Below are 13,828 nucleotides of genomic sequence, written 5' to 3' on the forward strand. Positions count from 1 at the left end.
GGAAAATATCACAAAGGCATACACTATCAAACTCAACGATACAGCTGTGAATAATCTACTTGCTTCCAATGCTTCACTTACCATCTTGGCAACAAAAGTAATTGAGCACCAGGTGCTGGGTAAAAACAGCTCGACTCGGAATGAGAGCCAAAAACATAATTCGGAATCGGTCAAGAAGACCAAGTGTTAATTTCCCCACTGTAAAAGTCAGTTAAGTGATGGCGATGGACAACGCTGCAGACTTTCAATACATCTCCAATCTTCCACTTTTGACAGAAAAGGTGTATGCGCGCACACTGTCCATAATATTAGGCATGTGTTTAACCCTTTCGGGCACCCTGTAACCTGATAACATGATAAGCTGTCCATGTGGTAACCGCTGTCCCGAAAGGGTTCAAATCAAATAAGATCGAATATCTGTCTAAAATAAATAAATAAATAAATACATAAAATAGCGCCGCGTGAGTGGCTGCCTTTCCAGCAGCTCTTATATTTTGTTGTTCTACTTCTTCCTTTCATAACTTTGCTGCTGTGAATTGGGAATTTCTCCATTGCGAGACTAATAAAGGTTTTCTAAATTCTAATCTGACTTTAATGCCCTAATAATAATAATACTCAGTTTGGTTTGACAAATGATTACATTCTTTTATAAACCACATTGCATCATATTTCGAGATACAGTGATCTCTCGCTACTTCGTGGTTCACTTATCGCGGTTTCAGTGCATCGCGGATTTTTCAAAGATATTCCGAATTTTTTTTTTTTTCAAATCACGAAAATGCCCCAAAAGGTCGGCGAGAGACCGCGAAAGTCAGCAAAACAACAGCGAGTCACATAGAGCAACATATACAGGACTACATGTTTATATTTACTGTATTTTGTTATTCATACACTAACCTAACAAACAACAAAGCGTATGAGGGAAAAGTGTTGTGTTTATTTTTTACTTTATGTTAACTGTTTTGTAAAGCACTTTGTTACAGCTGCAGCTGTTGTGAAAGCGCTATATAAATCAGGATGTATTGTATTGTATTGTATTGTATTGTATTGTATTGTATTGTATCTCAGTGCATAGCAGGCCTGAGCTCATATGTTATATATATATATATATATATATATATATATATTAGAGCTGTCAAACGATTAAATTACTTAATAACGATTAGATTACTCACACATTTTTTATCGTTTCTGAATTTCCTTTTACATTTTTTGTCCTATTTTTCCCCCATTTTAATGCTCTAATCAACATGGAATCATGAATCAGTTTTCTATGTGCCAAATGCAAATATTTACTGAAATAACAATTTCGATTTTCAATTTTACATAAACATTTTTCACTTGGTGCAGTTATTCACACATAATCTCTCACACAATATTACTGTCCATCAATAACGGTGAAAAGAATATTTTGTCACACAACAGCTGCTTTAACAGTTTTTTTATGAAATCAAAACAGAGCAATATAACATTGTAAAGTGCACATCTAAGGTACACTAGTACTCAGCCTATAGTGGATTTAAACCATTAAGATTAAGATTAAGAAAACCTTTATTAGTCTCGCAATGGAGAAATGGTTGCATACTTAATTTTTCTCAAGTTTGCTTTGAACACAGCAGTCAGTTTCTGTATGTTTGTTGAAGAATAATGAGACACCGGACACCAGTGTTCATTTAAGGGCTGTTCACACGGCAAGATTTGGTCCAGTGCTGCACCGGGGCTGCCCCAGTAGAGCGTTCACACGTGCAAATTAGCTCCGGCGTAGCCCCGGAAAAGAGCTTATACCGGACCAAATTTGACCCACCTTTGCTCCGCAGCAAATGCTCGTTTGCGAAGCAGCAGCGGTGTAAATTTGCATGTGTGCACGCAACTGGGTTAAATTAGCTCCAGAGCAAATGCTTGTGAAGAGTACGTATGGCGAGAATGCGTTGCTTTCGTGCTCTGTCGGACTTCCGTAATGTGTTGATTCATAACGACACAAGACTTGGCTAGTAACATCTTTGCTTTTGTAGGAGACTGGACTGTATCGGAGTTGTTTGTTCCTTTGTTGTTTGTTCACAACCCCCCGCACCCCATGGAATTTATTTTGTGATTTCCTCTCTTGATTTTCTGTTTGGCGCATTAGTGTTAGCTTTTCTGAGTGTCATTGAAGTCATCGTTCATTTACGTTTTCTTGGGCGGTCACTCTCGAGCAGAAGGCACGGAAACCGAGAAGGAGAAGGACGTGCCGGTCCAGTAGTCGCTTGAGTTGTGTATATACAGTACGTTTTAAAAAGAACCAACACGACAGCTCGTTTGTTTTCTGTCGTTTTGCTCCGTTGCAGAAACTGCCGTGTGAACGCAAGTGGGGCAGCCCCGCTCACTGTACCGGGGCTGCCCCGCTCAGCGGCTTTGTACGTGTGAACGCTCCACACAATTTGCTGCGGTTCAAAATATCCCGCAACAAAATATCTCGGTGCAGCACCGGACCAAATGTTATGTGCCGCTGTATTGGAAACTGCCGGCCCTACAAACAAGCACACGCACTTCCCCCGTGCTGCAGGGGCAAACCATTCTGAAAGGGGGGGGGGGGGGGGTCACTCCCCCTAACACAGTCAGGCTATGTTGATTGTATTGGTCCTTCTTGCGCGGAAGTCTCTCTACGGTTTTGTGTAGACCTCATTTCGAATGACTATGACTATATTTGGTTCGATGACAACACTGGAGACATTTCACTTTCGCTAGGTCGCTACCACTGTAGCGCACTGTCACTGTCAGGCGAACACAGAGAAGCTCCACCCGCTCTATTTACATGGACACAGAACACTGTAACATTCCACACAAAATAGTTCCAAACAAGTAACAATCACGTCAGTGGCATACATCGTATACCTGTATGATACAGAGAGAGAGAGAAGAACAGATAACTTTGGTCTTGTCAGTGGAGCAATATGGCAACTTTTTAAAAGTAAACTTTCCATTCATAAACTCATTAAGTATCCGTTTTCGGTGTCTCGTGCTGCCGTGGCTGGCAAAACAGACATGGGCGTGGACTTCTGCAGCGCGCTTGTTGTTTTGTTCTGGTGTATTTATAGAGCAACGTAACATCCGCTTGTGACGTGTGCTGCGTTAATCTCGCGAGAAAAAATGTAATCCCATTAAAATTCATTTAAATTAATGCCAATAAAAACGTGCTAAACTGACAGCTCTAATAGATGGATGGATGGATGGATGGATGGATGGATGGATGGATGGATGGATGGATGGATGGATGGATGGATGGATGGATGGATGGATAGATGGATAGATGGATAGATGGATAGATAGATAGATAGATAGATAGATAGACATAGACATACATACATATACTTATATTATATTATACTTATATTATATATACTCATACACCTATTAACCGCGATAAGTGAGGGATCACTGTACCAGTACTATCTCTTGTACAAGCATTCAAATGTGCAGGTGTACCGAATAAAGTGTCCACTCAACGTACCAGCCAATGCAATTGAAAGTCATTTCTAACAAGCCACTATTGATGTCAGCCATGAGCAAAGTTGTTTTCACTTCGCTGTTGTGACATGTCTACTCCCAGTGAGGCATTCAGCCCGGTCGAGCAATCTGGTTCACGATTATCACTTCACCCGCTTCTAATCAGGACGTGTTGCAAAGTCTGATAGTCGTATACACGTCCGTTCCATTTCAAGATGGCATTTGAATGTGGACACATGCAGTTTGATTGCGACAGTCTCGGACGGCGTCTTGATTCATGCCAAAGTTAAAAAATAAATATGACATCTGATCCATGGCTCAGAATATCACATATAGTACACAGAAGTTTATATGAACACTGTCTTGGTTCAGAACACGTCACATTAATAGTATATAGACTATAAATACCCAGTTGCTACTGGAGCTCTGCCTTTACTACAATAACATTCATCAAATGAAGTTTCTGCTGTCATCACCACTCGAGTCTTATGGCAATCACTGTGGGGATTGATTTCCCACTGGCCCAGGCAAAACCACATGCAATTTTTAGCCAATTAAAGCGAACGGATGCCAAGTAATACTATTTCAGATGTTTCGGTCTGGTGGAGTCTTAAGTCTCGAATGCGTTAGGGCTACGGTAAAAGCCACAAGAGTGGTTTTCCAGCTCAACTGTCAAATAAATATTTGTAAGACGGGAAAAATAAAGAGGAAAATACCACAGGGCCGTCTGTCTTGTCCGTCAACTTGCACAACGGCACAAATAAGTGATTTTTTTTTTCAGTAAAACATCAGAACAGGTTAATCAACTTCTAAGCCGCCCAGTTACAAACAGAGAAGACAAAAAGAACATGCATGTCTTGATTCACCGACAAGCCTGAGGTCCATGCTCCAATCAGCCACAATATAAGGCCCTCCTGGCAGCTGTTTTGATCTGCCAAGCTGTCCAACAACTGTACAAAGTTCCTTTGATTTCTGCTACCATTTAAGGTAAAACCAGTGGCCCCGCTTGAGCTAAAATAAGCCTACAGGTTTTTCAACAGACATGATGTCATTGCACAAGTATGTCTCTGGAGACAGAGGATGAACCGTTACTTTGGAGGCACAGCTCAGGGCCCGGACTCAGGTAAGTGGTCAAAAACAGAAAACAGAAACGTGAGGGCGCTCAGGGGCTGCTGGATGACTTCATCCTGCTACTGTCTTTATTTACAACACAGCATTTAGCCCTCATCAAGGTGATTTCGCAAGCATCCAAGTGGTGTGCCATTACGTCCTACTTGCTTTTCGTGGAACTGAATTAACAGAGTCGATAATTAGCTGTCATACTTACATGTTGCGACATGTTGTGAGTGCAGTGTGTACCTCATAACCTCAACAACTTCACTTACTGGCATATAAATTTTACTTTTCCTTAAATATTTATCACTGTGATCATTTGTATGAAATATGTACTGCGTTCCCAAGGCCGAAAATATTCCAGCTGTTAGCTTTATTGAAAATAAGACATTAGGTGTATATAATTAGTTACTCATTGAATTTGCACATTCAATAATAATAATATGTTGCAGGATTAAGGAATGACTCAGGAGATGTATTCATATAATGACCAACAAGTCAAACAAAGAATCTACATGCACGTGATCTGGTTTTGTCTGGACAACAATCTGGAGCTTATAAAGTATGATTTAAAAAAAAAAAACTCAACAAAGTGACTAAGATTGGGAACCTCACCTTAGCAGGCCTTTTTAAATTATTGTTTTAACTTTGGCCTTCACCGATAAGACACAAACCATCGGACTACAGAAATGTTGCCCGAATTTGAGCCGAGAGAAGTGTCGCAGACAAACGAAGTCATAGCCCGTATAGTGTGAGATACTCAAACTTGGTCGCGAGGCGCCTGGGACGCTTCGCTACTCAAAGACATCGAAAGTCTGGCATGTCAGAATTTTTTGGTTCGTCTTGCCGTATTGGGTGGCATGTCCATTGATCAGTTCTTTGACATTGATTAATATGAAGACGTTGCATTTCAACGCATGCTCTGTTTGCTAACTGCAAATCTTGGGGGTGATTTACAAACGTGGTGTCATTAAACAAACTTGTCACCTCCAGTTTTCTGGGGAAAATAGCTCCCTCCCCATCATCCAGGAACGGGTCCATACTCTCTCTTACTCTCTTTGTCTTTTCTGAGCAGAAAACAAACGCGCATGTCTATATTGCCTCCGTCGACATGACTTTGACAGCTGCTTGTCCCGCCTCCCCGACAAACTTGCACCGGTGGACCGAATCATGACGGAAGCATATGATGATTAGGTGCGGCCTAGTCTGTGACGGACTTTTGAGGTTTCGCCCGATTCAAGACACAAAAATATATTTAATTAGTAGTCTGACAGTGCGAACGTCGTGAACGACAAAAAAGTTCCATCGTTTGAGAGAGCTAGAAAACAGCCTGCTTCACTTTGGGAAGTGTGTCAAGTTATCACCGAGGAACAGCATGTGCAGAGATGTCACACCTCCTCCAGTCTCAGAAAGCTTCGAGATTACACGTCTCATTACGTAACAAGCATCTTTTTATCCAATTCTCCCCTTGTTTCTTCTCATCATTTGCAAATCTGTCACGCATAGCCCACTGGTCAAACAAACCGACATGGAGAGAATTGCTGCTGACAGAAGCATTGAGCTTCCAGCAGTGACTTTATACGCCTCAAAACCGTGTGACGAATCAATATGAGTCAGTCAATACCTTCTTTCCATTATCTGGGCCGTTTATCCAAAAACTAAATATATATTTTTTTAAACTGGCATCAGAATTTACAGTAATAATTACCAAACAATTTCAAATAATAAACATTTTAAACATTTAAAGGGGAACTTACCATTTTACTGAAGGCGGCCAAATGTTGTGTTACCGCATGATGAAAAAAAACCCCAAAAAGAAAGTAGTCTGTCAAGAAGACCATTCCATTTCAAATGCAGTGTCCAAAATAATAAACTCTCAGAACCACTGCTGTTAAATCCCATCTGGAAGAAAGTGAGGCTCTTGAAATTTAACAAATCAGAGGCAATCAAGCCTAAAAACAAATGGCTACTAATCCTGCTAATAAATCAAAACAGATACCTGAGAATAAATATTTTTTGCATGTGGGGAAATTAGTTAAATCTAGATTTTTCCTCAAGTTTTCCAAGTCTGCAGCTGGCTAAACAGTAAAAGATCTGTTCCTGCAAACTGATCTGGTCAACATATGACATTAGCACAGGCCCAGTTGTGTCGAAACTCATTAATATCACACCGTCCTAAAAAAATATATACATATTTATTTTAAAAACAATATTATGGTCATCGACTAACTAATGCAGCAAGACGTCACTTTCATTTAAGCCAACTGAAAATCAAGCAAACACTCAATGCCAGAGAAAGATCCCTCGAATAGTGAAGCAGAAACAGCAACACACACACCAAAAAAACACACTGAAGTAGTGAGGTCATTACCAAAAGGCAGCTGCTGACAGTCTTTGAATCCTCAACTCATCCTCACCTCGAACATCAAGTTGTCATCGAGGACTTGCAGTGCCACTGGAATTGTTTATGTGAGCATTAATATGCTATTTTAGAAAGTAAAAATAAAGAATCACTCAGTCATTGAGAGACAGGTGTAAAAGAGGAGTGTGGGGGCGGGGGGGGGGGGGGGTGTAGCAGCTCCGTTTGGATTTTGGAGGGGAGAATTATGTTGTACTGAGGATAAGCAGTTTGGATAATGGATGGATGTAAAAGAAGCTCACTCGCATCCCAACACAAAGCCAAAGAAGGGTAAATAAATATGCGTCATACGTTCACACCGAAACACTGCATTAGTCCACGATGCAAAAACTAGATCATTGATTGGGCCGTTATGAATGTGGAGGGGAGGGTGTGTGTATGTGTACTGTATCGTGGGGGACTGCAAGAATCTCTACAGTAGGTTGAGACCAAGAGAACTACTTTTAGGTAAGGTAGGTTTGTGCCAGGATTGATCATAACATTTAGGCAAGTGTATCATGTAACCGCAGTCCATACCAAAGTGGGTGCTCTAAAAATCGCCTTGTGAAATTATGATCAGAACAACAACAACCCAGGCTGACTACACAGCTGCAGTCTTCCAAAGCAAGTAAGGGACTTGGGCATGACGCAGTGCCAAGGAACACCATTAGTTGCAAGCTAAAAAATGTTGTTTATGTCTTGAAATGTCTGTCTACTTTAAAAGCAAGTACACAACAGCAATATAATTCCAGTTGCTTTTGACTCCCAAATAGCATTCTGGAGAGGGGAAGATGCTCGTTTGTGCTGCACAAAGATATGACAAATGAGAGGAAAAACTTGCCACACAGAGCTGCCACTGCAATGCTGACAGAATGCTGCCTAATATAGACGAGGTCAAACAAAAGCACAAGGCCTGTCATACTTGGCCGTTGGAACTATTTCAAATAGCAGACGCCTTTGCAAAATGAAGCAACAATATTTTTGCACCGACACCCGAGGGAGCATCGGGTCGCACAACTCGACTTGAAGGCCAGAAGTGGACATCACTGTCGGCATATTAGTTTACTGGCAGCTATTTGACATACCTGTCAGAAGCAAATGTTTGGGTAGTTTATGACGGGACTACTTCTTCAGGGTCACTGGAGTTGTAATGTACAGTATTTCTGCAGTTGGTAGAAGTGTTGTTTTTCAATGTTTTCATTGTATTTTATAACAAATCCATCCAAAATTCAAACCACTTTATATTCACGAGGCTCACGGGCATGATGGAGTTATCCCAGCTGTCGGCCAACATGCGGGGTATACCCTGAACTGGTTGCGAGCCAGTCGCAGGGCCACACGTAGACGAACAACCATCCGCTCTCACACTCACCTAGGGACAATTTCGAGCGTTCAATCAACCTACCATGCATATTTTTAGAATGCGGGAGGAAACGGAGTCGCAGGAGAATACTCCACACAGGAAGGCCGGGGCCCGATTTGAACCTACTACCTCTGCACTGTGAGGCGGATGTGCTAACCAGTCGATCACCGTGCCAGCCTTTCATAACAAACCGAAAACAGAAAATCATCAAACATTTCAAAAATAGAATCAAGCTCCTCTAAAATGGCTTAACTTCGGAAAAACATTGGAGGGCCCAGTTATTCCATTTTCATCAACTGTAAAAATTGCCTCCCAGGTGCAATGTCAAAATCTTCAATGTATTCATATTAAGTCTTGAGAATTGTTGTACTGTATTTTAAAACGTACGCTACATTTGCTGAGGTTTTTTTCTCTGGGTCAAACCATCCTCCCATTGAGGAGAATGGTTGGAGTCCGTTTTTTTTTTCCTACTCTTCCAGATAGATATTGAGGCGCAGTGACCGATCAAGCTTCTCGTTCTGACCCCCCACCCCCACCAGTTATTGCTGTCTTGTCTTTATTCCTCTGAACGGGTTATAACTGGGAAGTAAATTCCTTCTGTGTTTCTTGCATACTTGGCCAATAAATCTGATTTGGATCCTGACGTCTCTTTGGCTCATGAACATCTTCCCTCTCTGTGGAATCTCCACTAGCAAAAACGTGTCTTCATATCCCAAACTGGCCAATTCTACCATCTGAGTTCTAATATGGCTTGCAGCATTTCTTTCTGAAAAAAAAACAACAACTTTAAAAAGCACCTATATAAGTCAAGAGTGATCCAACATATAAGTAAAGTCTAAATACTAGCTGGAATCCGCTATCGCAGGGAAGGGCAACCCCCCCCCCCAAAAAAAACTATTGTGACGAATGGCGGATGCCTCTTTACTGTTCAGGTGTTTTGTTTTGTTTTGTATTTTATATACAGTATACATTTGAAAATTAATATCTAACAGAATAATCTTCTGTATGTTGATTCAATTTAAAAACATGCATATACGCACAATTTGTCCCGATTGAAATAGCATTTTTATCATATGTGTGGTTAGGAAGTTGGCGGTCCTCTTTGGTAGCCCAAATGTGGAACCTTCCAACATTTAAGTTGCTCATGCCAGCTCTTTTAAATGTGTTCTGTTCTCGTATCATGCTGTTAATCTCTAAAAAAGTAACCATTACCACAAGCCATAATAACATTTATGTCCATTTGTATAACAAGCATGACCCTTAATGCATTTTGCTTAAAGTACTTAACCTTAATTGCAACGTGGAAGTTGCTATTAATGTAGCAGATGACCAGTTAAAATCATTACCAGTACATAAATATATGTAAATATGACCCCTGTGAGTTATGACTGTAATCAACTTTCCAGTATTTTAATATACTTTCACCTTGAAATTATGCTGTTGGGTTTTTTTTTGTTTTATTTTGTTTTTAATCCAATTTACTAGCCAAAAATTAAGCAAGAGGAACACTTTAGCTCTTAGCTTTTCTTGCTATCATCAATTGAATTTTCCCTCCTGTGGCATTTTTGGGGATTTACTGGAACTGTGATGTCAAAGATTAGGCGATTTATCAATGCCACTAAATTATATGTAAAAATATATATATAATTATACAGACACTATTATGACACTATGCTGGTAAAGACTCATTTGTCTATTCTACAGTATAATTATAAAATCTGCTTGTTACTCAGTTTGTTTATTGTCTTGATAGCGGCACCTCAACATGCCGATTTTCACATTACCTGTTAATAAGGGTTCCAAAGAGCAGCCTGATGGTCCTTTGAATGTTCTCAGTGCACAGCCAGCTCCACTGCTCTCTCATGAGCAGACACATGATGTTCAAAGCAACATCCGCCAATGCCATCTCAGCTGTACCTGTGCCCGCTGCATAGAAATCATATTGTCACCTTCCTAAATAATGGCACTTTTTTTCCCCACAAAACACAAACAACTGAACAAAATACAGATCACATCATATTTATTTTGGATTTCACACAACTGACTACTGGCACTTTGTTTAACGAAGGAGGGAGACGATTTTAGCATAGGTGGCCAGCACCATGAGATGTTGAAGGCAATAAATATTTCGCATTAAAATATGACTCAGGCCATTATTTTAAGGTAGTGATGATGATGATGTCTGGCATTATTAGTATTATTGCAGTCAAATATAAAAATACTGCTCCGGATATTGAGCATGCCATGAAAACTTAGTATGTACTGTTCAGTGGAGCCATGGTTTCTCCACTTCATCTATTTACTAACACTGCCCTCATGTGCACAAATTCCAAGACTGCATCTCTTTAAGGTTTATCAACGGAATGTGTGGCATAACTCAGGGATCTGTGGAATCTGCTCTGGAATAGTCTATATTAGGGGTGCCCAAGTCCAGTTCTCGAGAGCCCCCATCCAGCCGGTTTAAGACATCTCCATCTTCCGACACACCTCATTCAAATGATCAGCATCATTATCAGGATTCTCAGAGCTTACTGATCATTTGAATCTATCTGGTGTGTTGGAAGGGGAAGACATCTAAAAAAGGTTGGAAAGGGAATCTTGAGGACCGGACTTTGGTAACCCCAGTCTATATTGACAAATGAAGCCCAAATTAGCTAGGAGAATTAGCTAGGACTGGCATGTGCCTGTTAGTGTCCTACTGTGGTCTATTTTATGCACGGTTGTCTGAAGTCTTTCTGAGAACAAAAAAACACGCCTTACCATGTCCGAGTATTTGCTTTCTGACGGCAGAGTCATGCTGGCAATTTCCATCTTGTATAACAATCGTGTCGTTCCCGCACTTTGGCAGTGATGTGAGGGACAGATTCTCTTCTTTATCGATAAAATTTTGCAGGTCCTCCAAAGACATTCCATTAAACACCTGTGAGTGTACAGCCAAGAAAGACGAATACATTACCAAAGACTAAACAGGTTTTGTGGTGTACCAAAACAATGAAACGCCATTGGGGACCAGTCAGAATGGATCAAAAACTTACTGTATGAGTTTGGTCCGAGCTAAACAAGACAGTTGGTCTGACATCAGAGCCATTCATAAATGGAATGCTTTTGCTGGAGAATTTCAGACGTGACCTGAGAGAACGGGGAAAGAAAATCTTTTGTCTTCATGTTTAAAATATCGACAGGTCCACCAAACAGCTAACAGTAAATTAATCCAACGTAAATATAATTTTGACAGTGTCCTGAAAATAAAAAGTGAAGTAAAGTTCACATCTTTGAATGAAAATTGGACGACTTTAACCCATTCATGCACAAATAATAAGAACCTACATCAGGATTTTTTTCTCAAGTGTTTTTATTAGTCTTTGGGCATGGAAAAAAAATAATGGCAAGTGGATGGCAACACACATAAGCGTCCATTGGAGTGGTCGGTTCAAAACTGTGACATTAAAATTCATGAATATAAAAAGAAAACAGCATGTGAATAGCTGTCCACTCTAGTAACCGCTGTCCCCAAAAAGGTAAAATATAGAGTGCAAGCGGCGGTATGCGCAGACTTGAAATAATGTGAGTAGATAACACCGATTCCCAGTCTCTCAATAAAAATAGTCTCTCAACCAAACCAGACTGACAAATCTCTGTCTTCTCATTACTTTTTCTGTTCGTGGCTTTGTCTGTAACTGATGGAGAGGAATAACTCACTTGTGGCCAGGAAGCCACATCTTTTGGATCAAATCCCTTCAAAAATGGGGGTTACTATCATTTGGCATGAAAACCTCAACCACATTTTTTCAGTGCAAAATAACATTTGGGTTATTGCTTGACTCTAACCATACAGACATAGATGACCTGTTGAATTACCCCTTGAGAGATGATAAATAATAGATTACATCTAAAAATCAGACAAATTCAAAAATATGTTTTTCAATCCTCAGCAGTGCAAGGAGGCTGCAAATCTTATGGTACACTTCTCTCCAAAGTGACATTTGTTACGTTGTTGGTCTTAGCCTTCACACCGCAATCACATACCTGCTCTTTTTGTCAGTATCAAGTTTGCCACCGTCCATCTCGCCCTCATTTTCATCAGTTGGGCTCTGAGGCTCTGAACGAGGAAAGGCTGTCTTCAGAGTGTCCACGATTGCATTCACCACAATCTGCGTAAGTATACAATCTTAAAAATTGGCAAATGATGTAGCATGTGCATTCATCCAGCTCTTGATATTGCATTTATGACAATTCACTCGAGTGACAATTAACGTATTGGCCCGAATATAAGATGGCCCTTATTATAAGACAACCCCCTCTTTTTCAAGACTCAAGTTTGAAAAAAGACTTTTTGAACACCAAATTAATCTTTATACAGAAAATAATTACAGTACGTCTGAAACAAATGATTATAACAATATATTTGAGACAAAAAGCATGTTATTTTGCCTCATTCAAATCTCAATATCTGAACATTTAAATGTGTAAACTAAAGTGTAAATTACATAATAACTTCTCCTCAGCTGCTTGACCTAGCCGATCTTAAACCCACTTTTCTCCAGATTGTCGCTACGTTTCTCCATTTTCTGTTATCTCTTCTATTATTTTTTTTCTCTTTTCTTTCTTACCGCTATTTTTTATTTTTCTTCTTCGTGCCACCGCTATTTTTATTTTTATTCTTCGTGACAGGGGTTAATTTTGGCCTAGGGAGTCGAGTTCAGCATTCGCTTAAATGATATCTGGCGCCATCTAGCGTCGTGAATGGATACAATGTCTAAACCACCACTTTGTCAGTCTTATTTCAATTAAAAAAACACCGTCTTATATTCAGGCCAATACAGCATTTCAATGGAAAAAGGCAAAACAAGGCATCTTAATAGCATTTGTCTCATCATGCGGCCATAACAACTACTGTTCAATCTTGTGCATCTATGTCTAGTCAAACTAAAGAACATGAAATAATAATAATAACAATAAAGTTAAAAGAGTACAGAGTCTGTATTATTCATAGTGTGTATATCAACTCTTCAGCTATGGCCACTGCAATGAAATGGCCACCAACAAACCTTGTCAATGCGTGAAACAATAAAAGGTTTCTTGACAAAGGCAATCCGGGCATCTGTATTAAGAGCCAGAAACTCCTGCATCTGTTCACTGTTGGCTATTTCAGGGATCGCACAAAGATGCTGAGGGAAATTTGAAAATAGGTGTTAATGATGAAATACTAGTCGTCATTACATTGGGCCCCAAAATACTTTGGGATTTTAATCCAATTAAACTGTATTACAGACCTTTAGAAATGTCTCCAGCATTCCTTTCCTGGCCTCGATCTTGTCACTGTCCATGTTTCCAAAGGGCATGTCTGGGAATATTTTTTTGGGGCCTTTTACACCTTCAAAAGGTAATAGGACAATTAGGAAATGGTTTATACATACCGACACCATTATCATATTTGCATGATATTTGGAAAGCCGCTGTGCATGTGCACA

At 40.1% G+C, this 13,828-nt stretch overlaps 1 protein-coding gene across 3 annotated transcripts in view; it reads right to left on the bottom strand.

The window, feature by feature from the left end:
- snx19b (sorting nexin 19b) overlaps nt 1-13,828 on the bottom strand; it is a 35,883-nt gene that overhangs the window by 13,487 nt on the left and 8,568 nt on the right. For 2 of the 3 annotated variants that reach the window (XM_052078854.1, XM_052078857.1), the window contains exons 6-11: nt 13,631-13,731; nt 13,406-13,525; nt 12,384-12,508; nt 11,393-11,486; nt 11,118-11,277; nt 10,142-10,283 (exon numbers count right to left, since the gene is read on the bottom strand). In XM_052078854.1, the coding sequence (XP_051934814.1) occupies nt 10,142-10,283; nt 11,118-11,277; nt 11,393-11,486; nt 12,384-12,508; nt 13,406-13,525; nt 13,631-13,731 (742 nt within the window). The remainder of the gene's footprint in view (nt 1-10,141; nt 10,284-11,117; nt 11,278-11,392; nt 11,487-12,383; nt 12,509-13,405; nt 13,526-13,630; nt 13,732-13,828) is intronic. The other variant, XM_052078856.1, reaches the window with a different exon arrangement.

Source organism: Hippocampus zosterae, chromosome 10 (assembly GCF_025434085.1).
Source record: "Hippocampus zosterae strain Florida chromosome 10, ASM2543408v3, whole genome shotgun sequence".
NCBI lineage: Eukaryota > Metazoa > Chordata > Actinopteri > Syngnathiformes > Syngnathidae > Hippocampus > Hippocampus zosterae.